General features: G+C 42.3%; 1 protein-coding gene, 1 long non-coding RNA gene and 1 other non-coding gene across 8 annotated transcripts in view; 2 read left to right on the plus strand and 1 right to left on the minus strand.

Annotated features, from left to right (window-relative positions):
• Window positions 1-7,547, minus strand: part of HAAO (3-hydroxyanthranilate 3,4-dioxygenase) — a 36,104-nt gene extending 28,557 nt beyond the window's left edge. The window contains exons 1-2 of the mRNA XM_069009700.1: window positions 7,344-7,547; window positions 2,195-2,273 (exon numbers count right to left, since the gene is read on the minus strand). Of these exons, the coding sequence (XP_068865801.1) occupies window positions 2,195-2,273; window positions 7,344-7,423 (159 nt within the window). The 5' untranslated portion in view covers window positions 7,424-7,547. The remainder of the gene's footprint in view (window positions 1-2,194; window positions 2,274-7,343) is intronic.
• Window positions 7,548-11,348: 3,801 nt separating this feature from the next.
• On the plus strand, window positions 11,349-11,442 carry TRNAI-UAU (transfer RNA isoleucine (anticodon UAU)). Its single transcript has 2 exons — window positions 11,349-11,386; window positions 11,407-11,442. It is a non-coding gene; the product is annotated as a tRNA-Ile (tRNA).
• Window positions 11,443-13,946: 2,504 nt separating this feature from the next.
• Window positions 13,947-22,236, plus strand: part of LOC138107881 (uncharacterized) — a 372,717-nt gene continuing 364,427 nt past the window's right edge. The window contains exon 1 of one of the 6 annotated variants that reach the window (XR_011149750.1): window positions 13,947-14,183. This is a non-coding gene — a long non-coding RNA (uncharacterized lncRNA). The remainder of the gene's footprint in view (window positions 14,184-22,236) is intronic. The other 5 variants (XR_011149753.1, XR_011149752.1, XR_011149751.1 and 2 more) reach the window with 5 other exon arrangements.

Consider the following 22,236-nt stretch of genomic DNA (forward strand, 5'->3'; position numbering starts at 1 on the left):
CACCCAGAATATAAATTACCCTTTTTCTGACAAAAAATTGAGCTGAACTTGGCTTTGAATGGTGTTTTTTTAATCCCAAGTCTAATTTAGGAATATGCCCTTTTGCTAGGATACTCTCTACCTCACAATTCTTCTCTAATGAGAAACATGGTTCTGAGTTAGATCACAGGAATGTGCAAATGTGTCTGATAAAAAGCTACGGTAAAATGCAATTAGTAACTCTAATGTACCTCCATAAAACTGAACAGAATTGGCCCATATGTTAAACTGCTACATACTGATATTGCTTCTGATGTGTGTATTGCCAATTTTCCTGTGTGATAGGGTTGTTATGTTTCCATTTTTGGTTGCTGAGCAATTGTGGGAAGTTTACTATGTAAATGAGCATGTACTGATATGTAAAAAATCTTGTTTCCAGTTGAATTAGCAATAACATATCAGTATGCAACAGTAAATTAAAAATTATGCCTTTATAGATATGGCTAAATTTTTATATTGTTGAGGAGTCACATAAAGAGTTTATTAAAGGACAGGTCAAGTTATTTACAAATATAGGAACATCTTGCAACATAAAAAAAAAGAAAAAAAAAAGTTAAATTAAATTAGCCTAACTTTCCTTTTAAGGAAGCCTAAGCAGCCTGATGGCCTGGTCCCGGGTGCTGCTCTCCCTGCACAGCCCATGAGAAGGGACACAGTGGAATGTGTTGGGTAAGCTGGCATGTGATGGACGTGCCTGTGCCCACAGCCACAGGTGGGCTGGGAGACGGTGGTGACAATCCAACACAGGCAGGAGTCACCCAGGGATAACTCAGCCTCTGCCCTTTCAGAGCTCTGCGTTTGTAAGGACTACACACACCTGCACGCCACAGTTAGAACAAGAAATCACTGAAGGCTCTTGTGAAATGCCGGGGTGGGTTTGGGGAGAAATGATTCAATGACAAGTAAACAAACTTTTCTTTCCCTTCGAAAGGATTTATTGAAACTTGACCCACTTCTGCCTTGAACTGTGTAGATTCTTAGGCTTGAGTTTCCAAAAATACATAAAATTAGGTTGCCAAATGTCATTGGAATTACATGAAGTTAAATTATTCTGCTGAGAAGCAAGGCAAATTGTCTCTCATCCTGACACTTTTACTCCCAGGCCTCTAGTAACCACTCTCCATCAGGGTTCTTTCAGAGCCAATTGTGGACTCAGAGAAGTCCCAAGGCCAAGCAGGCAATTCCAAGAAAAAGGCAGTAAACAAAGTAGGTGTAAATTGCTACAATTTTGTTAGGTTTCTACTCTTTATTCCTATATGCTGCATTTGACATAATGGTTACTCACAACTCAAAGCAGTGGAATGGCTTTGAGCAAAGGGGAATGATTTGAAAAATATTTAAAGACTCTATTTGTTACCTTTCCAAACTCATATGCAATGCGCAGTAAATATTACCGTATCCCGCAGCCGTAGGGAGGAGGAGAGAATCCAACAGGCAGGAATTGTGCAGCAAGATTGATTTATTTTACAAATTCTTTTATAGACTTTTTTCTTCATAGTCTAATTGGACAAAGGATCAGCCACCCCTTGGGGTGATTGGCTAAAATCCTAAAACATCCATTGTCAAAATATTTTCCTACTGTACCATAAACAAAGTTCAGCAAGGTCACAGGTGTTCATGGTTTATAAACTCTGTGAATATCTTCTGTGAGAGAGAAAAATATCCCATGGTTTAGAAAGAAGCAGGAAAATTCCTTGCTAACGGCATTTTTGTATCCACACATATGAAAGCCGAAAAGCTGATAATTTAAAAAAATTTCTACTGAATTTTTGATTTTTGAATGTCAAAGTTACTTGTGAAATACAGATCAATCTTCTGCAACAAAACATCGCTTTAAAAATATCATTACCTTCCTAAAGTTCTGTTCCTAAATGTTGAAATGAGACACTTCGATGTGTCAGAACACTTTCTCTAGTTTCCCGTTGGAAATGAGTTATAGCAAAACAGATCTGATCTCATGTGCTTGTTTCAGACAAAATGCACAGATGGTGTATGGTTCTGGTGAATGGTTCTGTTTAAGCCTATGAATAGATCTAATAAAAACAACATCACTGAGCCTGGCATTGCTAATCTGTAGCTGTAGCTTCAAAAGTAGCTGCATTTAATCATTATAGATCAATTAAATCAGAAAAAATATAAACGATCTACTGATTACCTCTTCTCCTTCTTCAATATGATAATCCTTCCTTTCATTTGGCCCTCCAACAAACATCACATTTAATTGATAGCGATGCCTAGAAAAGAAAGTGACATTTTAAAGATAACGCTATTTATGATGCCATTTATTTAATTTTTTTTTTTTTTTTAAATTCTATTAGGACAGTGAGTCAATGAAACCATGTTGAGTGAAAAGCAACATCCAGTACAAGAACTCCTAAGACCTTGGATGCATCTCTCTGCTCTGGCACTGTCCTGTTGGTTGACCTGAGGCCAACTGCCTCCCTCCTGGTGTTTCAATGCCTCCAGCTATGAAAAGGGGACAACAATAGCTGCCAGCCATGGAAAGAGCTTTGAACTGAAAAGATAAGGAGTGTTACCTGAGAGACAGGAACTAGGAAAATGGCTTTTCAACCTGAGCTGATTATGTAAAGGTAAAACTCTTAAAAGTTAATAAAGGTAAAAACATACTTTTTTTCCCCCACACTGGTAAAATTGCCAGAGATACTGAAGGTAGGAATTGCCAGCTAATTTCTGTTCTGCTTATACTGGCTTTGCTAAGCTGGAATAACATTATAATGGTTTCATTGTGGTTGTGGCTATTTCAGAAAAGGAGATTGCAGGCCATTTCTTAACCTTACCTCTCTTAAGAGCCCCAATGAGCATTTCTCTCAGCTATCACAAGGAATAGCTAACACCCCAATTACCTACCAGTCCACTTACACTAATAAAAAGGTAGCAGGTTTTCCTTTGCTAAAAAAAACCCTCAAAATCAGGCCTGTTACCTGTGAATCAAAAATTGTTCTTATGCTGTTTGACAAGTGAACTGAGGTATGTTAACCTCTGCTTCGCAATGAGGCGGTTCTGGGCAGTAACATGGAACCAGCAGGGCCATGATCCCCTGAAACACGGGGAATAACAACGTGTCCCTGTGTCAGGAGCTTGTAAGCCTTAATTGAGAGGGGCTGTTCTGAGTGGTTGCACGTACACATTCAATCTGCTACCATAATAATTTTTTCTTTAAAGAGTATTTAAATTATAATGACCAACAAAGTGGGGACTAGTAAAGCAGACGTAGCAAGTAGCAGTGACAAATTAGTTGGTCAAATAAAACTAAAGAATTAGAATTTACTGTTTTCTCTGTAGGAAGCCGACTATTTTACAGCACTGGGCTTCATAACTATCATAAAATAATGAACTGAAATCCAAATTCTTTGTACCATGCAGATTTAATATTCATTTTCAACAGCACACTGCAGTGTTTCTGCATTAATGAACACTTCTACTAAAGAAGGGCGTGATGACCCAAAGAGTAGCAATACAGCTAATAATTAATGAAATAAATTAAAATCAACCCTGAAGAATAAAATAAGAGAGAGGCAATTTGTGGGTATTTTGTAGTCTACCTGTTAAGATGGGTTAAGTTTTCTATATAAACATTCAGTTTTGTTATTAGTTCACTAAGTAAAAGTGAAAATACTGCTTTAAAACAATTATTGCTTAACTTCTTTATTTGGTAAATCTGTGATTAATTATGTTATCCCACAGATTTACCTTGGCTATGGGTTAATCATTCAATCACTAACAGATATATACTGACACCATCAAAAGATTCCAGCTATGATATATGAGCCAGGAACTCCAATAGGTAAGTTTGTCCATCTTGCTAAATAAAGTCATCTGGTCAATACAGTTGCATTAAGTTAAGGAGAAATATCATAAATAAAAGCAGTTTCAGTTAAGACTGCCAGAATGCAGTTAGAGTACTGTAAAGGTTCCAGGGATGAGAAACTTACTTGACTGTACTATTGTTAGAATGTGGAGCTAACCAATGGACTAGTAAGTTTTCTATACTCTTACATTTCTCTTCTTATCCACATAAAGAAAATGGTACCACATAAAGAAAATGGTAACCCTTTAAAAACATAAGACTACAAAGAATCAGATAGTCCATAACCACACTTAGGTGCCCTTTTGGTAAGCATCATATTCTGAACTCAGAAGAAGAGCTTTAGAAGTACCTGTAAAAATCAGCTATGTCAAAGGGCCTGATTTTGCACTAATTGCTCATTGTTGAGATTAAAAAGCATTTAAACTAGCAAGATGGTGTCATTAAAATACAATGTCAGAGCTGGAATTTAATTAGATGCATCGTTTTCTTACTTTGGTAAAACTCTGGCAGTCATTCAGGAATTGAGGTTCTGTGTTGAAATCCCAAATAGGTATTTAAAAAATTTGATCCTCTCAAATGTATGGAACACAAGGTTATGAAGGCCTGAAAGCTGTAATAACTTTAGATATCACAAGCCCTACTGACTTGCTGTGAGACCTAGTTTCTAACTGTTAATTCTCCCTTGAAACAAAGGTTTTAAGTTACTTAAATGTTTTGAGGTGGTTGCCTTCCAATGAGGCAGTAGGACACAGTGAGAAGATTGCCTTATACACCTCTATTCAGCATGTAAAGGATCAAGCCTTTGAAAAAAAATTTGAAAATATATTAGTTGCTTCTTGGAAAATCACCTAAAACATTTTGGAAATTCTTGAAAGCATTTAGGTAGCACCAGGAGCAAGTGATGGGAGACTCTAAATCCATGCAGTAGATGGTTTTACTCTCCTTCTACACAGGCTAACGCCATGTTGGAAAAACTGATTGGTTTTTTTTAACGATGCCATTTTTATCACAAGAAATCTTTCTTGTTTCACTGTAACTTCTTAGAATGTTTATGGGGACTATCTCTGATAGATGTCACACTCCAGATTTACTCAAGGTTTACACAGAACTACTGGTAAGCAGTACAGAACAGTGCAGTAATAACAAAAAAGGTTCATCCTACTGATGAGGAAAAAACCACATGAATATTCCATAAACGTATGTCAGAGACTGAAATATTATAGTTTATGACTTAAACATTTTCTTAAAGGACTTTTAAAACTGTATTCCAAAAGCTGCAGAGAAGACTACCACACCCTGAATGGGGCCCTGAGGCCTGACACCGCTCGCTGATGAAGATAAAGTAACAACTCAGGGCTGGGGCCATTCACTGAGCATGGGCTTAACTCCTCCAAGGGGGAGACCGCAGCCCCAGGGCTATCAGCTGCCAGGCTCTCACAGACCCTGCACCAAGGGCTGGAGGGAGGAGAGGCTTTGGGTATCTTGGAAAAGCCTCTGGTCAGAGGCGCAGTGACTGCCCATCCTCCACTGTGCAGAGGAGCCCAGCTGAGGGGTCCTCACTGGTGGGGGGGGAAGCTCATCCACAGCAGAGGGGGTGACATGGCCCATCACAGGGGCCCCCTCAAAGGGGTCCCCAGACCCTGCACCAGAGCACCAGAAATGATGCAACAAACCCTCAGTGTTGCAAGGGACAGTGTCAAGCTGGCCCCTGCAAGGGAGACACGTGGGCGTTCCCACCTGGCCCACAGTGTGTATTAATCCACGGGATCTGCACTCTTGGGCGTGTGGCAGCGTGGCATGGTGTGTGGCAGTGTGGCATGGTGTGTGGCAGTGTGTGGCAGCGTGGCATGGTGTGTGGCAGTGTGTGGCAGCGTGGCATGGTGTGTGGCAGTGTGTGGCAGCATGTAGCAGCGTGGCCACAGCGGCAACGGGGGACCCTCACCGCCAGCAGAGGAGATGGAAGGGAGCAAGGAGACATCGCTGGGACCCTCAGATGGGTGATATTCTTCCACCTAACCCCTGTCACCTCTCCCTGTCCCCCCACCCCCCACACACACTTCTTTTCTCCATTTCTTTCTTTTCTCTTTCCTTCTCTTTGTCTCTTTTACTATTAAATAAAATATATCAATTTTTTGGCATCAACATCTAACCTCGTTTGGTTTTAATCTCATTTCTGGGAATATTTTGAACCTTCTAAGTTCTTTCCAGTTTATGCTTTTCTTGGTTTAAACCGGATCATAACAAGGTAAAATACTAAAATTTTCCCATTATCATTGGTAAGCTTCAGAAATGAATATGCTTTATAAAATGCTTCCTTAAATCCATTCTGGAAATGAAACAAATGGAAACACTTGTAGTGATTCAAGTTTCAGAATTTTTCAGTTCTACATCCAGCTGTAGTTTCAACACAGACATGGCAATAAGGATGTACTCTTTACCTTTTCTTTGTCTTGTAACCATTGCTTTGAAAAGTAACCCTTCCACCAGTGAATGGAAATTAATATCACTGATACATTACTGCCCATTCAGCTTTTCATTAAAGAGAGCACTTAAGGGTAGGGCAAGAGGTATATTTTTTTACTTTAATGATTAAAATTGTAAAGAAAGAGGTTTTTTTAATTAAAATGAAGAAAATGCTTTTTAATTTCTTTATAAAACCAGAATCTATATCACTCCTTAGGGAGAATACCTTCTAATGAAAGCTTTCTGCATACAGAGTTTTAGAAAAAACATTTTGTCCTCAGCTTCACTGACAAAAGAAATCCTTGTTAATATTTTGACTAGAAGGTGCCACACATTGGATAATTTACATTGGAATTTGTTCACGAGCTTTGACACAGAGAATATGTATGGTGTACATACAACTGCATTAACACCCACACTTTTTTCTTATATTAGCTGTCTCATTCAGAATACTGTAAATGGCTGTAAACTGCCTCTTCAGCCTCCCTGCCCTCCTGCCTTGACAGCTCTGGAAATGCCCTGGAAACCTTCTCCTCAGGTGCCCCTGCCCTTCCTTTCTCCTTGTTTTTCAGTGATATATCCTTCTGGTTTTGATTTCTCCTGCAGCTTTGGCTCCTCTGTGATGTTGGAATGATTCTTAGCAGCTTGAGCTACTTCAGGTTGTAATTTGGTTTTGTATGTGCATGTGATGCCATCTCCTCTGATTTCCAGGAGTTTGTTGACACAGACCCTGACACAAATTCTCTTAATTTCTCACTGCCTACAAGAGACTTTGAGTTGAGGCAAGTATCTTGTATTCAAACTGATCTTTGCAGCTTCTGGTGAGTTACTGCAAATCCGATTTCACTCACTTTCTGTTTTTTGGAAGAGCACTCTGGTTGCAGTCTGAAAAGAACTACAGTTCCTTATAATCTTTACCATGTATGCACTGTTGCAGCTCCCCCTAATAACTAGGCATATATGTATATCTAGTAACTTGGTAAAAAAAAAAATAAATTCTTCATTTACTTACATAAGCTTATTGCAAACAGGTGGCAAAAAGGCAGTTTTGTTTTCTTCTATCCATTTTCTTACATTCACAAGAAGCTCCATGGCCCAACAGCTATGAAACTTTTGCCTGAGATATTAAAATTTGTAGAGTGCTTCTTCTGTGAGCAAACTGCCTGTGATTCTAACCCCAGTGCTGAGGGGATTGGCTGGTACAAGAGGTGTCTTCAGGCTTTAGTGTCAAAGGGGACAGGTCCATCAGCCAAAGGTTACTTCATAGAGAGTACTAATGCTCCAGCAGCTTGGCTAATAATTGACTAGTGTGTTTAAAATATGTGTTTTTATTGGAGACTGAGTTTTGTCCACAGGGGGTTTCTTAATTCTCATTACTGCATCAGCTGGAGTGTGTACGTTACCTCTCTACAAAAATGGCCTTGTTACACGGAGTCAGAAAAATGGGCAAGGCTAGTGGATTCACCCTTCAAGTCTAATATAGAAACCTCCCTTCAACATCCTTAGGCTGAATGTTTGAGGTATGTACATTTGTTTGAAAATACTGGGATTTTCTCCTGCCAAACAGCCAAAATACAGATGTCTCCTGCATTTGTAAGACCAAGAGCAGCTGTCCATAAATGCTCATTTTAATTTGATCCACTCTGCCAATGTTATAGCACGGCTTGTGGGCAAGCTGACCCTGATTCTGTCATGCCCTTTGGGAAAATTGCAGCATATTGCCATCAAATTGTCAGGCAAACAAGAAACTGAGAAGAAACAGACTTTCCAGATCTGTATTAGACTTTATTCCCTCACAAGTTTCTGTTCAACATCTACATAGTTGCTATAGGACTGCTCACTCTGTTCCCTGCCACCCCCATTGTTTTAAAGAAAGAAGTCTATAAACATTTTTTCAGACTCCAAACACATGAAATGGGTGGGTAAACAAAAAAATCCCAAGACGTTACAGTACCTTAGCACTTTGCTCTTGACATAGCTTAGTCTTCCACTTTTAATCTATGCTGCGCTTGGTGGGTGAATGTGTACAGGTATAAGGTGGTAACATGATCCAGTTAAAAGTGAGTGGTACACTCTCCATGGCTTGCACATATGAGCAGTGCAGCTACGGGACTGAAGATTCAGCATAATGAGCAGTACAAAACTGGGGGTTCTTTAACTTGTAGTTGTAATTTTCCATCAGAAGAAAGCAATGGAGTGTGAGTTTGAACTAATACTATGCTTTTATCAAGTATTTGTAAGTGTGACTCTGTTTTACCTTCATCTCTATCACTTCTTTGCAGTTTAGTTTAAACTCATTATGTAATTTATAAAACAGGAAAAAAATCCATTCATTTTGGGATAAAAAAAATCCACATGTGGATTACAGTTCCACTGTATTAATACAATCACAATGGGACCAGCAGTAATTTCCTGTGAAATAAACCCGAAGTAGTTATTATTTCATTCAATTACAAAACACCACCACCACATTATTTATTTAGCACATGAAATTTCTACCAACAGAACAGGTGTGTTGAGACTCCACCACAAAGAAAACTCCCAAGGCCTGTTTTTGGACATGCAGACATGTACATTTTGGTAGTTTTTGTCCTGTAGGCTGTTGGCAGTTCTGTATTTAGCTGTGAAGGAAAGAGAGCTTCTATTTAAAATGCACTTTCACTTAGGGGATTATGACCTAGACTGGCAGGACTGGAGACGTGAAGACATTCTAGTTAATGATCACGGTCTTGTAAAGCTCTACCTGATCATTAGTAACTTGCAGTACAGAGCATGACTCCCTTTGTTGGGCATGAAAGCCAAGAGAATCTCCAGTCACAGCAGGAAAAAACAGATCCAGGAATTGATTGAGCCAATCCTTGTTCATCAGAGTTTTGAAGTGCCAGTTTTAACGGCAGGGCTTTTGTCCACAACCACTACTCTAATCCCTAGTCTCCACTTTTTTCCACCAGGCAGAATACAAGGTACTATTACCTGCAGAGAAAACTCTCTCAGTTGCAGGCTCATAAATCCATTTTGTGGCTGGAGTGAGGTATGAAAACCTGACAGTTTTCAAACCTACACAGGCAACAAACAAAGTTCACTTACAAAATTTACCATTAATACAAGACTAAGGCTATTATCACAGGGTAGCATTTTCTGCAACTTTCTGAAAATCAGCAGTTGAAAAATGAAGTTAATTGCCTCTTCATACATATAATGGTGGGGCTATGAAATTATCTGCATGGTGTGAAAGGCTATGAAACTCTACTTCTGTAAAGTGTACTGGAGAGGCAAAGAAAAGAACCAGCATTGCAGTCTCTGTGAGACCCAAGCAAATAACTACATCTCATACACCTCAAGAACTGATTAGGGCCTCGATTTTACTGGCTAGTCTGCTTCACGATGGCTCTTCACATCCATCAAAGCCTGTTCCAGCACCTGGGGTTTCGGTTCTCCCTTTTGGCTCTGATCCTTCTTTTTATGCAAAGGTAAGGACTCGATGTGTAACCTTTTGCTGCCAGAGAAGTGGAAGAGTACTAAAGCACAAAACTGCTACATGAAAACAATTCTTTTTTTTTTTTTGCATTGAGGGTACAAGAAAAAAGTATTAGTGGAAAAAACTGCATTTAGGACAACACTTACTCTATTTTTCTACTTTCTTCCATCACCAGACCTATTAGAGACTTAGATTCACAAGCTTGTGTCCAGCAAGAAAGGTATGTTAACAAAAAAACACAAGCTGAATATTGACACTGAGTCATATACTTTAACTACAGTCTCCATACTATTATTTTTTGTTTCACCCCACAGCAATCTTTATGTGGTACAGAGTATTTTGTTAGCATAATGATGCACTGTTAAGGGTAATGAAAGCTGCTGCCATTTTCAGGTATGCCATACATATACCTATGTGATGATGGAAAATTTCTCTTAAGAAATGAACTGCCAATTCTATTCTTCTCCATGCCAGCCACCTTCATCAAGGGTCACATACAGCAATTGCATGCTACTTCACCTGTCAATGGTGTACACCAATGAAATACATTTTAGGTAGTGTCCACAGTAATAGTACCAACAGCAGAACAACTTTCTTGGCAAGTGAGAAGCACCTCCCCGCCATTCAGAAAGTGTCAGCTCATTTACCGTGGGGATCATGGGGGAAAAAGAGGTAGTGGAGTCACGGTTGGGTTAAAAAAATCTGATGACAATTATGTTTACCATCTTCTCGCCACATAGGGTGGGACAGATCTGACTGTAGAATAAACCCATGCTAGGGATATACTTTAACAACACACACGTAGTGTTGAACAAACGCTTGTTTTCAGAGTGCCGGGCATCCCCTGTGCTGCACACAGCGGCAGCGCTACAGACATAAACATTTAGTTCCCTGGCAGTAACCGCTCACTCTTCCCTGCGGCCTGGTTCTGAGCACGACCGAAGGTGCATCATCTCCCCACGGCTGCCCATGAGCGTGAGGCTGAACTTCACGGACCCAGCGGCCAACGCCTTTCACCGAAGGCCGTCATGAGGTTCGGTCCCACACGACCCGGGGCCCGGCTCCGTCTGTCTCGCCTCCGGAGCACGGCACGGCGCAGGCCGCTCCCGCCGGCGGCGGCCAGCCCTGCTGGGGCGGTCAGGCCGCGCCGCTGCCGCCCGTCACCTGCCACCGCCGGCCCGCCCCGCCCCGCCCGCAGCCCCGCCCGCCCGGCGGCGGAGGGGGCCGGCCTCTCCCGCCGCCCCCACGGCCGCGCGCCCAGCGGGGAGGCCCGGGCGGGAGAGCTTTGTGCGGGCCCCGCCGCCGCCGTCGCTCGCTTCCTTCCCTTGCTCGCGGGCGCCGCCCTCCCCGAGTGGTGCAGCGTCCACCAGCTCCCTCCTGCCCTTCCCGCGCCGCTACCGGGGTAGCGTGGCCCGGGCAGGGAAGCGGCTCGGCCCCGGGCCGCCGCTCAGCGCGGGGTGCGAACGGGAGTTTGCTGCCCTTCCCCCGCCGGGGCCGCGCGAGCCCTTGATAAACCGTTCGGAAGGAGTTGGTGTCAGGGCTCCAGTGGCGCAATCGGTTAGCGCGCGGTACTTATACAGCAGTACAAAGTCGAGCAATGCCGAGGTTGTGAGTTCGAGCCTCACCTGGAGCACAGAGCTTTTTGGGAGAGAAAACGGGCTTTTTTTGGGACTTGACGGCGCTCCGGAGGGAGGAGGACAAAAGTGCAGCGAAAAATTATGCAGCCGTGGCGGCAGCGCGGGCCCCCTGGAGAGGGGCACCCCGCGCCCGGGAAGTGGCTGCCGCGGGTCGCACCGGGAGCGCCGGTGCCTCCTTGCCCCTTCTGTGTGTCTGTGTGTGTGTGTGCGGCTACAGGGACTTGTCCCCGCTCGGGAGGGGGGCAGGTTTCACAGCACCCTGTCCCTGCACGGTGATAAAGGTGTTCCTCCTCAGAGCTGCTTGTGAGTGAGAACTTGCAGGAAATAAAGGTTATTTTATACCGTATTCCGTATGGAGTGCAAGAAAACACTTGACTGGTGTGGTCCCCACAACCGAGTGGTTACTACATCCCTCCACATCCCTCCATTTTGCCTCCTTTGGTGGTGACAGTCTTTGTAACTGCTCATCGCCTTGGTAATGCTTTACAAATGAATGCACTGTAGCAGGAAGGAAAATAATTTCTGGTTTCACCACTTCAGAAAGGCAGCAGGGCCATAAGAAAAGGGCAGCTCCCTAATGGAGGTTGCAGGACACTTCCTGGATGTTAAGGCCTAGATCTTGTGAACTGCCCTCTGCATCTAGTCTGCTGCTTTCACCGTGCAATTCATACCAGAAAGTTCAATGAGGCCCTCAAGGTCATGCAGACAGAGGTGCCTCTATTGCTCAAACCAGCCCTTTATCTGTACTGCAGGCATTAACTCCCTGAAGTGCCACTTTAAGGTTTTTCATTATCCCTTCTTCTGTCTTCTGGTTACCAGTTTGTCCCCTCTGAATTTTGCATTAACTTCACTGCTTTCAGTGCCAGTGTGGTAATCCCTGAAGCAGGTGCCATACTGGTATAAGGAAGTGTAAGTCAACAAGAGAGATCTGTAATGTATCAAAGAGTGAATAAAATTAATCTTTTACTTGCAGTTAGTTTCATGTTCTTTTTCATACCGAGATAGCCGTGTCCCAGTGCTGCAGAGTACAGACAGTACAGAGAAATATTTGCACAAGTACTGGGAATATTAAAAAATAAAAATGCTCCTTTTGTGTAACTGGGGAAAAAAAACCCCAAACCACAAATCCTTAGAAGAGGGAGAGGGATTCCATTCCTTGGACAGAGACCTCTTTAGAAACAGAGTGGGGACAACGCTACTTCCTTTCCCTTCCATGGTGTGTCTGCAGGAACAGGCAGCAGCTCCTGCACCCTCTTGCCAAGGAGGAACTGCTAGTTTGACATGCTCTTGCTCTTGCTCTGGCATGCTGGGCGAGTGATTGTACAATTTTTGCTGCATTTAGGGTGCATGAAGCAGATGTTGTTCGTTGCCTCCACAGCTGTTTTGTGATGTTCCTCTGTGGTGCCAGAGAGCAGCCAGGAGCATACAGTGCTGTGACCTTCTCCACAAGATCTCCTTCATCCCCTTTAGCCTTTACCTCGGCTTTTACTGATTTTTGTCTTGACTCTGGAAATAAAAGTAAAAAGAAACAAAAATTCCTACTTGCGGTGACACTTGTTTGCGTTTCTGCCCCTCCTGATGGGCAGACACCTGTGCCTGACACCCAAAGGGCAACATGTTCCAAACTGGGCATTTCACACTGAAAATCATGCTAAATCAGGACAATTTATGTGGATTTACTGGAAATCCCAGTAAAAAGAGAATATTATGTATCTAATGGCTGTTTACAACATAAAATGAGCGGCTGCCAAAGCACGAGGCCTTCCTGCAGGAGGCAGGGCTGTGAGGTGAGGTGAGCCCTGGTGCAGCCGGCTGTGGGCTGGCGGTGGGGGTCTCTTCCCACCCCGCCCATGGCAGTGCTGCAGCGGGGCTGGCACTGGGGAGGGCATGCAGATCCCGGGTGGGAAGGGTGTCGTGCTGGGGTGAGGTCAGTGATTCTGCCTCATTCCCTTCCCTGGGGGCTGCTGTGGGGAGGCAGAGGAGGCGAGCCGTGTGCCCCTGGGAAGGGATGAGACTCGGGCCTGGGCAGGGTTTCTCCAGGGTGTGTGAAGAGCCTCTTGTTGTGCGATGCGGAGCTGGGCTCCAGCTTGGCCACAGCAGCTCTCATGTGGTGAAATGAGGAGGGCCCCAGCCTGTTGCTTGCATTTGCAACTTTTTTTCCTGAAAATTGGGTGTCTTACAGGCTTATGAGAAGAAAGCATCTTTTTATTATGCTAAATTGTCTTTTTCTTAGGCATTTTGGTTCTGATTTGTTGGTTAATTCTCTAATGCTACTTGGCAGCAGCTTATGTATAGAAACATGTATATATTTATGTATACTGGTACACGTGGGCATAAAGACACCTTCACACTATTATGGGAGAGTTCCCAATGTATGCATGTAAGCACTAGCTTCTTTTCTAAATCTTTAGTGTAGCCACGTGATATATTTGGAAAACACCTGTGTGTGAGGGATGCAAAGTGCCAGCTGCATTGTGATCTAGGGAGAGGTAATCCCTCCTTCTGTCTTCCTCCTCTTCCCCCAATAGTAATGTGGTTCACCTGTCCCTCATTTTCCTTTTTGAAGCCAACTGCCAGAGCTTGTGCTCCTTCCCTGAGCCACTGCCCAGTGTTCATCACTGCCCTTGTAGGTGGTAGCCAGGGGACCCCTGGTCTCAGCCTGCTGTCACCTGGCAAGGGGCTTTTATGGGCCCTGGATGCTCCTGGAAGTGCACTCAGGAGGAAAGAATTCCCCATGGTGAGTCTTCCACTCTGCCTGGCTTATCTAGGGGCCTGCCTCTTTTGGCCTCTGTGTCTCTGTTAATTTGCCCGATGTGGGTGGCATGCTTGCAGGCTTGGCCCTCCCAAACTCTGAAATTCTTTCAGAATTCGTTTTAAAAAGGTCCTGCTTCTTAAAATTTGTGTTGTATTTTGTTAAATGTTGAGTATGGACTATGAGTGCTCTACAGGCTTATTGTGCCTGCTCTGAGTTCCCACTGGCTATAGAAAGAAAGAAGGCCTGCATATAGGTATAGGAAAGCTTGATGTGTGCTGCTTATTGCTGGAAGGAGAATTTTCAAAGATGTAGCTCTTGCCTGATCTTGGAGGATTAATAACGATCAGGCTAGGGAGCAGGGTTTGTGTTTATCCCTGTATGATCCTGCTCAAACAGGGAGTCCCACTGCAATGGCAGGTGTAGGATTAAAAAGGAAAGGCTTGTGCAGGATAGACCGTCCTGATGCTTATTTCTATGAGTGGCAGCTCTTGTCTCTGGCATGTTAGTACAGTTGTGATTGTGAGGTTCTGAAATGTTTGCTTAAATTAAGTTACTTTAAATATAAAAGTTTGTAACTTCCCCTAATATTAAGGGTTGCTATCCTAAAAAAATCCTATCAAAGGATTGGCCTAACTAATATTTTATTCAAGTCATAAGGACTTGGCCTACCTAATTTTTATGAAATCAAAGTAATAAATACTTACAGTCTTTGCAAATAGTAAACAGCCGATGAATGTCTGCTCTTTATAGCTTTTTTCCAATAGATGGCACTGTGATCCCACAGAGCGGAAAAGACTAAAGCAAAGCATTCCCAGACGTCCTAAAAATAGAAACCACTTGCTGAATGCTCTGTTGTGCACTGCAGAGAACAATAGGCCAAAATTCCAAAGTTTGCTTAGAAAACAAAGTCCACTGGAGGTATAGATGAATTTTGCTTTTGTTTTGGGTTCCACCACCACCTTTGTTTGTCCTTTGTATGTAACATCTTGAGGACCTTTCTGAAATGAAAGTCTCTTGATCCCTTGTGTTTGGAATGACAGAGGTGAATGGGGTGTATCATGTTTTTTTAAGTCTCTGTGAATTCAGTGCTGTGTCATTCCAATGTAGCAGGCCTGACTTAGATTCTCTTAAACAAATTTTTTGCAGAATTGCTGGTGTTAGAGGTTTTCATGCAGGGCTGCCTGAAGTCCAGGTGGCTGCTTCCCACTGTGGAGGGAAGGCTATGGTGGCTGCTGTGGAGGTAGTGGGCTTGGAAACAGTAGCTGGGAGGAGAGGAATGAAGTGTAGGTGCTTGCAAACTGTATAGGCTAACTCTTTGAGACCAAATAGAAGTACTCTGCTTTTGTGGAGGAAAGATAAGGGTGGTGAGAAAAGGAGGAAAAAAAAAAAGTTCACATGGAAGCCTCCTTGGGGAAGAGAGGGGCTGAGAGATGAGGGGACAGTGCGGCTGATGCAGCGGATAGAAGGTGAAGTGAGAAGAACTTGTAAGAGGAGCAGAAAAGCAAGCTCACAAAGAGAGACTTCATGCACTACTTTCTGAAATTGGTGAAGGAGATGCTATAAGGAGGGAACAAGAATAAAAGAGGGTGTAGATACAAAGAAGGAGAAAACAGGGGAGTCCGATAGAAGAACATAGATAAGGAAGTTTTTAAAAAGAATTTAAAAAAATCCTTCTGCCTGGCTATAGCTACATGAATGTGCTGCCTAGGGCAGTGAAAAACAAATGAGTAAGTGTTAGCTAGTCAAGCCAACCTAAGATGGAGTTGCTGTAGAAAACAAATTGGCCTGTATGTTTTGCTTGAGCAAACAGAGAAGTCAAGAGGCAGGTTTTTCTTCTCCGTTTTGAGTGGTTACTTTAGTGTGGCAATATAAGAGACCCCTTGGTCTCTGTAGGGTTTGAAGCTGGTGTTAGGAGGGTAAGAGAGCTCAGCTTTCTGGTTTGGAAAAGGAAGGAAATGGACAATCAGTCCTGGATTTTGTGCCCATTTAATTTTCTTGCTTATGCTGAGTTTGCTGAGTTAGGCTCTGCTTGTAAGGTGGAAAAAGACTCTTGGTTTCTTCAAATAGTTTTGGTGCAGCCTAAATATTTAAAACCTTGGAGAAGTCTCAAAATACAGCAAAACAAACTAAACCAAACCCGGAGGAAGAACAAGCTGGGGAAGTGGCTGAAATGGAAGGGAGTAGTCAGAGAGTCTGTAATTAGGAATTTTGGGGAAGGGATGCTCCCTTGAAGTAGTCAATACAGGCTCAATTGCCTACTTTAGTTCAGAGATCTATATACAGGGGTTAGCACATTTATGGCAGTGTGAAGAAATACTTCTGGAAATTTTACTGTATGTATAATAAAACACACATAGATTGTGGAAGAAGATAAAGTAATAATTTTAAAACCTGTTTTCTGAAAATACAGTAGAAAATTCTTAAGAGGCAATTGTGCTGGAAGTCGTGTGCCTGCATTGTGTAACTTAGAGACTTAGATGGTTTACCAGTTTGGTGAAGAGAAGCTGTCAATAAACATGAACATTCAAAATCAGTTGCGAGTTCTCAGAGTCAGTTGACTTCACTGCTTGCACTTATTTTCCATTTATCCTACCCACTGAGATGGGGATGAGAGTTGATTAACTATGCCTCTTAATTTTGGGCACCATTTATATGCTGTGTAAAGAAGGATATACATCTGTCTTTAAGGAAAGACACACCACACTTTTGCCAGCACATTTAAAAGCCATTTAATATTGAAAAGCTCTTAACAATGCAAGTTTATGTGGCTTTGTCAGTGAGCTGTGTTCCTTTTTTTTTTTTTTAATTGTTGTGTCACTTAGAAGTGAAAATATCTCTCTCAGGGCTTAGGGGAATTTTGTAGGAAACTGATGCTGGATTTGAGGGTGCTTTTGAGGGTGTCTGTATTAAGTGCCTAGATCCAGGTTTGGGAAGTTAATCTCTTTCATGCTGTGGGCCACTCTGCCCCTCTCTCTCTCCTAACCTTGCTTCTGCCCCACATTGCCCCTCATGGGAGGGACTCAGCCTCAAAAGCTAAAGGGTTGCCTTGAAGCTGGCACTGTTTTAGGGACGGTGAAGAGCATCCCTTCAGATGCTTCCCTCCCCACCGGCATTTCCCCATACTTCCAACTGCCTCCTGAGGGGTTCAACTCATCTCCCACTTTGGTCAAGTGCTCTGAGGGGTTCACACTGCAACAGGACATCCACACCAGTTGCTTGGTCTCGATACAGCTGTGATTGTGCTCCTGTAAATCCCTGATGAGTGGCAGGAAGTGCTGCACTTTCTGGGGTGCTCAGGAGGGGCTACGTGGATGAGGATGGCTGTAGGTGCTTGCAGCTCAGGCCAGCTCAGTGGCCAAAGCCCTTTGTGTCCCTGACACCTCAGTAGTGCCTGTTCCTACTTGAGACTTGCAAAGTCAGTTAAGCTTAGTGGCTGTGTCCTGTTGAGAGCAGTGCCAGTAAAAAATGCTTACATTCAGACCTGTTGAGATTTATAGCTGCTTGCATATGCATCGTGTGCATTTAATGCTCTAATAGCTTTGAAAATTTGACTCCTAGTATTGAATTGTTTGCAAGGCCTGTAGTGGCTGCCACATGCTTAAAATACTGCTGTGACAGATAGATGTGTCTGATTGTGACTGTCATTCTTATTGAGCTGTCCTGCACCTGCAGTGTAACCTAGCCAAAAAAATACTAGTTTTTATTATGATAAAGGAAATGCTTGGTTATGCTACTATTTCTCAATTTCTTAACACATAGAATCTTTGAATTTCTCTTTTTTCTGGAATTGGAGACTTTTGCTTCATTGTGGGTACTAGGAGTACTATTGTGTATCTTTGTGTTTGAGGGCAAATATCTTTAATAGAAAAATAGGGTAATTATCTGTAGGTTCCTAATAACTGTATCCCTTTGACAGAATTCTTGTAACACTTGGACAAATTTTTAGAGCTGTTTAGGGATGCCTGCCTGATGTTGGTATTTGTCTGCCTGATTCTAAGCATCTGGATGTTGTAAAGGATATCTAGCAAACAGAGCCTCTTATTGCAAATGTAATGTATTTGAAGTGTTCTTGCAGGAGTAACCTCTGTCATCTGAGTACTTGCAAAAGTAGAAGCCAACCTGTCAATGAATCAAGGTTGAAGTGACCGTTTTTTAAATGTAGTATTAATATATAGTATGAGTGGGTGCATTTTCACTGAGTTCTGTGAATTTGCTTCATGCTCCGTAAGAGGATAAAGTTTGGCCCAAAGTAATGGGAAGCTTATGTCTGGCTGCAAGGAAACCAGGAAATTTATGGGGCTTTAAAGTATGACCCACTGCAATATTCAGTATGTGTGATTTTTGGCATGATTCAGCAGTAAATACTAGTTGAAAACAGAAGCACAAATTATAGGGTAAATAATTCAGACTGAAAAGAGGCCTGCTTATGCATACATGGTAAAGGAAATGGAAACAGAACCACAAAATACAATTGCTGGGAAGAACACCAGCAGTTTGGAACGGTCACTGTTAAAACTGTGGAAATGATCTTCCTGGATGACACCTGAAATGAGAGGGGCATAATGATCTCCTTTATATGGATCTGTGTGTGCTGACCAGTAAATCGTGAGAGGCTGCTGCATTTGGCAGTCATCATTTTGGAGAGGACTTTCTGTTCCATGGCCACTGGGTGGGAGGATATAATGGCCACAATGCTCCTTCGGTCCTTCATCTAATAAATGTCTGTGACTTGACTTTTAAAAGCTTTTTTTCTTGCTTTTTAAAAATTTTTAATTTTTTTTTTCTTTTTCATTGGTAGAGGTACCATGCACTGCAAAAAGAGAACTTTGTACCAAATTGTTTTTCTAATTTTTCCCTTTGCATTTTATTTATTATTGAGATAGAGAGCTTTGGCTGCTGGTATAAAGCAGCACTTGGTTCCTACTCAAAGCATAGAGAGCCACCCAAGTAATATTCCTACATGCCATTTGATAACATTTTTACCTTCTGGCAAAAAAAAAAAGTAGCCAAAGTAGTCCAACAGATGTGTTTGGCTGGCACTGTGGCAGAGTGATTTGGCTTCCATTTGCCTCATTTGGAATGAGGAGTACCAGGTTCCTTCCACAAGTGAGAGGCAAATGAAGGCAAATAGCAAAATGAACCGTTAGCACAGTAAATTCCTTGCTTGGACATCTTTTAATTGTTCTTAGAGCATAGATTGCCTTGGCTTACTGTATACCAGGCTTTTCACAACTGGGGTGGGGTATTACTGGTGTGTGACCTGTAGAGCCAGGATCCAAGGAGGATAGCCAGCAGCACTCACGAGATGTGATGCATGGTGAGCTGTTGCTTCAAGATTGCTTCCTTGTGTTGTGCTATAATTCGAAAACTACAATTCCTTGATGTCTCCAGTGAATGCTGGTTTGAAATACACATTGGACTGTATTTAATTTTTATATGAAATATTTCTACTAATGAAGTTGTTTGTTTTCTCAGGAAGCTCATCCATGGTATAATGGGGTGCAAATTCCTGTAACTTACTCTGTTAAATGACTGCTGGACAATTATAAGAAATTGGGGTTTAAGGGTCAGTTCAGAAAGTAACTTAGACCACAAGTTTCCAACAACAATTGTGGTTTGGATACAGTTGAAATAGGAACAACACATCTAAATTCAATTGTACTTGCATTGGCTAAGTAATAATCTCAGAGAAGATGTGAACAATAGGCATTGGAGACTAACAAGTCATATCCTGAAAGAAAATTATAACTGATACAGACAAAGTGGGGAAAAAACTGGTTGTGATTACTAACTATGAAAGTGCTGGTCTTAGCTGTCTCACTCAATAAATAATCCTGCAGGGGTATTAGCAGCATTAGTAGAAGTAGCATTTTGCCATCTGGCTTGGCTTCTGTGGGAGGTTTGGAAAAATAAAATAAAATACCACTGTTAGTGGAACTGCATCCATTGAAATAGTAGGAGAACTTGGCCCTGCCTTTTCGTGTTCCCATTCATTGTGTGCTGTACATCCTGTGCTTGGATCTCATGTGATCATTTGATTCTGCAGATATTTTCTTGATGTTCAGGGACCACACCAATGGTCTGTGAAGTCCTAGCTGGTCGTCAGTTCAAGTTACCATGCATCAGTCTAGCTGTGCTGGTGGTTTGCAGGAAACCTTGTGGTGACTTCAGACCTACAAACCTTTGTCCTGTAGTATTGGTGGCTGCAGCTTCGAGCTCGTGTTTCCCATTTCACTGTGCACAAAAACCCCCTCTGCTTTCTGCCTCTTGTGTAATCAAATCTACTGACTTTAACTGTTCCTTGGCTTGGAATTGTAAACATGAGCATTGATCTGGCAAAAATGCTTCTTGCTCATTCTTTACTGAGTGGGTATTTATGAGCTACTCTGACTAAATGAGTCTTTGCTGTAGCTCAGGGTCCCTGTGACTGTTTCCCACGTGTGCTGTTTGTGTCTTGTGGTACTGATAAGCTCTTCTCATCTTGTGTCTGTGTTAAACAATGTAAACATTCACAAGTTATCAACTAAAGTGTAAAATGCCAGCATACTACATCTCATCTTTTTGACTGACATTTTTTTCCTAAAATTTCACTTTCTTCATCTTTTAAGAAAATGAAGCTGAGGATGAATGTTTAAATCTCTGAGCAAAGGCTTTTTTGGATCTTCTTAGTGCTACTACTAGAACTAAAACCATCTTGAAATATGTGGTTGAAAGTATTCCTTGGTGTGTGATTTGTACCATAATCAAACTGACAGACATCAATGGAGCACTTACAAGTTTATGCTTGGAATTAAGTCCAGTAAAATGCTTCTGGAATCTCCTGGTAATTTCCTTTTATCAATGTAAGTGATGCAGCATGAATCTATTATAATTACTGTGAAGCTGCACCAAATTAGATGGTATGATTGAGGCTTGAATTTTTACAGTGGATGTTTTGAGGAAATGAGAGATGGTAACAAAGAGGGAGGCTGTGTAGCATTCATCATTTGATGAGTTTGTCCCCCTGCACACAGAAGAGGGCTATTTCTTCTCTACAGTGTTCCCCATTAAATTGCTTACAATCTGTTCAAAGTGATTATAACAACTACTGTCATTGAGTAGTGATATATTATAATTCTGTTCTTGCTTCAGTGTGAGGCATAGACAAATCAGGCTTGTACTGTTAAGCATGTGTATCTGGTAAAGCTACGGGTGACTGAACTCGGTGCTGTGGCTCACACACTTGATTTGGTACACTGAGAGAAACTGAGGTCCATGTCCACTCAGCTAAGCAGAGTTGTTTCAGATTTATACAGGAACAAAAATATCTGGCATGCACTTTAAAGAGTTTATCCTGGTGCAACACTTTTGTCTCATTTATCTGAGAAGTGGTAATCAAACAGCAGAGCATAGGACATCAATGTCAGACTGCTTCATGGGTGGTAGTTGTGCATGACAGCCTGGGCCACAGGAGAGCTCTGTACACCCACCTAAATTTAGTTACCATGGCTAATGTGGGTCACAGTGAAAATGACGCTGTGGTACTTTCACAGCAATTCTTCTGAGGTATTTTTTTTTTCTCTTTAGTGACTTTTGCTATATGAAGGACTTTGGTGTGGCCCACAGCTGAAAAATCTTGTCTCTTGGCCAGTGAGATGAATTTGTGCAGTTACAGCAGGCCATATCCATCACTTGGAAAGGATGACTTTTTTATTCCATGACTAGATATGGAGAAATAAAAAAACAAGGAAAAAAATATGGACTTGGAGTTTCCCAAAAGGTCAACCACCTCTGAGTGTAGTCCTGAAACACCAGCACAGTCTGCTGAAGGGAAAGGTGTGCACCCTGATGTGCAACTTTGCCATTTTGCATAGCCAGGGGAAGCTGCAAGCTTGGATGTCCTATTCCAGATTTGTCACTAGTCATGAAACATTACTTTTGGGGCCTGCTGTTGATGGAGAACCTTCTCCAAAGCTGTGGTGCAGCTCTGTGGGCAACAAATGGAAACATTGATTTTACCAAGAGTTGAGTGGCCATCCCACTCGAGGGAAATGCA

The sequence above is a fragment of the Aphelocoma coerulescens genome, chromosome 3 (assembly GCF_041296385.1).
Source record: "Aphelocoma coerulescens isolate FSJ_1873_10779 chromosome 3, UR_Acoe_1.0, whole genome shotgun sequence".
Classification (NCBI taxonomy): domain Eukaryota; kingdom Metazoa; phylum Chordata; class Aves; order Passeriformes; family Corvidae; genus Aphelocoma; species Aphelocoma coerulescens.